General features: G+C 52.5%; 1 protein-coding gene across 1 annotated transcript; it reads left to right on the top strand.

Moving 5' to 3' along the window:
* Positions 1-2,297: 2,297 nt before the first annotated feature.
* Positions 2,298-2,957, top strand: C7974DRAFT_405027 (uncharacterized protein; the record flags this gene model as incomplete). Its single annotated transcript, XM_046143012.1, has 1 exon — positions 2,298-2,957. The coding sequence occupies exon 1, from the start codon at positions 2,312-2,314 to the stop codon at positions 2,954-2,956; it is 645 nt and encodes a 214-aa protein (XP_045991698.1). The 5' UTR covers positions 2,298-2,311.
* Between the last annotated feature and the right edge of the window lie 472 nt (positions 2,958-3,429).

The raw sequence follows: 3,429 nt of genomic DNA, 5'->3' as shown, positions 1-3,429 counted from the left end.
GCTGCGCGGGCCGGAAAAGGCGCTAGCACCGGCCACAAAACACTCCGTTCCCCCGCCCATACCGTGTCCGTGCACCTCACGGGCCGGGTCAGTGAGTGGGCCACCCCACCAACTTTGGCACCACATTGAAATAAGGTTATTGAGCCACACACGATAGCTACTATCATGAGACAATTTGACTGAGTGTTCTATAAGCCTATGCAATCGTATTCTCCCATGCAATCTAGTTATATAGAGTAGCTGTTCGGCCGCTGCGTGTGGTGTGGGTGCGAGGTGCGGCAGGAGGCTCTGCAGCAACAACACTGCTACGTACAGCTACTGCACCACGATTCTGCTTCTTTCTGGGCGCTACGCTTTGTAAAGCCTTACGTTTGCCTTGATTAGGCAATTGAATACTTTTTCCAGCGTCGCGATTGCGTTTTTGAGCTTCTCTGGCTGCCTTGCGAGCGTCAATCTGAGCACGCTCCTCAGCCCGTTGTTGGTCACGCTCTTCCTTCTCCCTCGCTCTCAACTCACGCTTCTGCTGCTGCTGTTTCTCCTTGAGTAGCTTTTGAGTCTGTTGTAGCTCACGCTGGGTAGCCTTTTCAGCTTCCACCTGTTGTTGGTAGGCCTCCATTGCAGCGTCACGTGCGTCAGCCTCGCGCTTTGATGAAGGACTCCACCACTTGGCTCCCCCATGCCGCTCAAGGTCGCGGGCGTATAGTGGCAATACTTTCTTCTTACCCTTCTTCTTCTCCTTGGCTGATAGGGCCTGTTTTACGCCTTGTAACTCATACTGAGCAAGCTCCAATTGGACGTGGAGCTGGTGAATGATCTGTTCAATCGCCCCAACCTCACTACTAGCCTTATCCTTCACTGCACTGCGCAACAACGACTTTGCCTTTAACCAGTTAGGCTCAGTAGGAGCAGCTTGAGGCCCTGTTTGCTCTGGAGGTGTAACAGTAATTGGAGGTGTTGGTGTTTTGAATCGATTTAGTATAACGTTGGCGTTAGGTGGATGAATACCCGTAGCTGCAAAAGCCGTCAATACTAACGATTCAGTGAAATTGTTCACCCAGGCAGGCCAGAATAGGTCAAAAAAGTCGCTCTTCTTTACGGGTACCCATCCCAGCGTCTTGTGGTTGTGTAGATCGAGCTCCTGAGTGTACTTTTGAGATAGAGGCTTGAAGCAGACTACGTCCAACGGCTGCAGCGTGTGGGTCGCATGTGGGGGGAAGATCATAAGCAGAATCTTGTGGCAATCGCAGTAATCGATGAAGGCCTTCGTTACGTGACTGCCGTGGCCGTCAATAATAAGTAATCGCCATCGTCTCCGGGCTTTGCCCTTGGTGTGGCGATCAAACACCTGCTCCAGCCAAGTCAACCCTAAGTCGTTATCTGTCCATCCACTGGGTGACGTAGTGAAGTAGATTTGGTGTTTATCTGGGTTGATTGAGGCCACCCAAGAGGCTTGTACGTCACGGCCAGCAGCCGCGTAGATGATACCTGGGGGAGGTGAGATCCATCGGCACATATAGCAGCCACCAACGTCACCCACTCACGATTTCCATCGTGGAGTGACTGTTTCAACTGCCTCCGGCTGAAAAGTAGCTTATCAAACACTCTCTTGCTCCTTCCTGTCACCCCGATTGCAAAGCCTTTCTCATCCATATGGTACGTGTTTTCAGGCAGTACGTTATACTCCTCTTTCTTGCGGTGCAGGAGATCAAAGTACAGGCTGTACTTTACCCCAGAATCAGCCCTGTGGCGACTAGTCTCCATAGGCGTTGTCCACGCGGTGATGAGATGGTCGTCGTGACGGTGGAGGAACCGAGTAACCCAGCTATCTGAGGGCGGCCACGCACACAGAGGAGTCGCGAAATTGATAATCATCTGCCTTGTAGGCATGAAGTGTCTCTTTGTGAGTCCTCTAATGTACTGTACGAGCTCTGCCTCATTGCGCGGGTGTAGTAGACGTTGGGAGTTGACTGTTTCGTCCCGAGGGGCAGCTTGGCCCTGGTGTTGGCGCATCAAAGTTGTTCGAGAACAACCATGTCTTTTGGCAAGAGCCCGGTACGAAAGTTGCTCTCCAGGTCTTAAACTATCTATTTCTATAAGGGCTTCCTTCACAGGCATCGTGACGTAGGGGGAGGGGGGGTGTAAAGCAACGTCCAAAGTTGGTGGGGTGGCCCACTCACTGACCCGGCCCGTGAGGTGCACGGACACGGTACAGTACTAAGACTAAAGTCTGGTCGCATGAGCACGGGCCTCACCCCAACAACGCGATCGCGTCAGCGTCGACTTAACTTCCCACCCCATCTACACACCCAATATGAGAGCTTTTGGCTCTGAGATTTCTGCCGATCGATTGCCTGGTGGTGAATTATCTCAGCGCCAACGCGACTACGCTATTGCTGCTCTAGAGAATGGTGCGCAGACCAAGGAAGTTGCTAAGACTCTCCGCTGCTCGCGTCGGACAATCCAGAGAACCATCTCTCGTTACAACGAGCTCAAGACCAACGCCAGCAGGCCTCGCAGTGGTCGCCCAGCTAGTCTAACGCGTCGCCAGCGTCGTCTCCTCATTCGCATCACCAGAAGATATCCGAAAATCCAATACCGTGCACTGCTAGAGGAGGCAGGACGGTGGGACACCAACTCTACCCACCCCCAGGTCTCTAAGAAGACAGTATACCGAGCGCTCTACGCAATAGATCTACGCAACTTCAGATTAAAGCGGAGACCTAAGATCAATCGGGCCACAGCCCTACTAAGGCTCAGATTCGCACGAGACTACTCATATCTTGACTGGAAGCGGGTAGTAGTAAAGTTCAGCGATGAGTGCAGCGTTGCGAGAGGCTCTGGAGCCAACCAGGAGTGGAGTTTCCAGTATCCAGGTGAGAAATACGACCACAATAAGGTTACAGAGAAGGTTCTTCACGTGCCAAGCAGCAGATGGTATGGGCAAGCATATGGGTGACTAGGGGGGGGGGGGGGGGGGGGGGTAGGGTTGGGCGGAGTCCGCTGGTGGTCATGGAACGGGATCCTACCTCTCAACGCAGAGGTTATAGTGCTGAATCATATATCTCAACTCTTGAGAATGGACTACAGCCTCACTATAAACCTGGGGAGAGATTCATGCAGGACAACGCACCTGTTCACAAGGCTAAAAAGACAACAACGTGGTTAGAGACTCATGGCGTGTGGACTATTGATTTCCCACCTTACTCGCCTGATCTCAACCCTATTGAGCACCTGTGGTGGGCTCTTAAACGGAAACTCCATAAGCTTCACCCTGAGTTTGATACCCTGGGGGATACTCAAGAGGAGTGGGATCGCTTTTGTGAGGGGTTGAAGGAGGCGTGGTGGGCTATACCTGATACCGTGATCAGAAGGCTTATTTACTCAATGCCGCGACGAATTAGCGCCGATATGCGTGCACAGGGGTACCAA

This window comes from Boeremia exigua, assembly GCF_020726555.1.
Source record: "Boeremia exigua strain MPI-SDFR-AT-0100 chromosome Unknown C7974scaffold_14, whole genome shotgun sequence".
NCBI lineage: Eukaryota > Fungi > Ascomycota > Dothideomycetes > Pleosporales > Didymellaceae > Boeremia > Boeremia exigua.
Note: the sequence above shows the minus strand (reverse complement) of the source record. Positions and strands in the feature narration are given on the sequence as shown.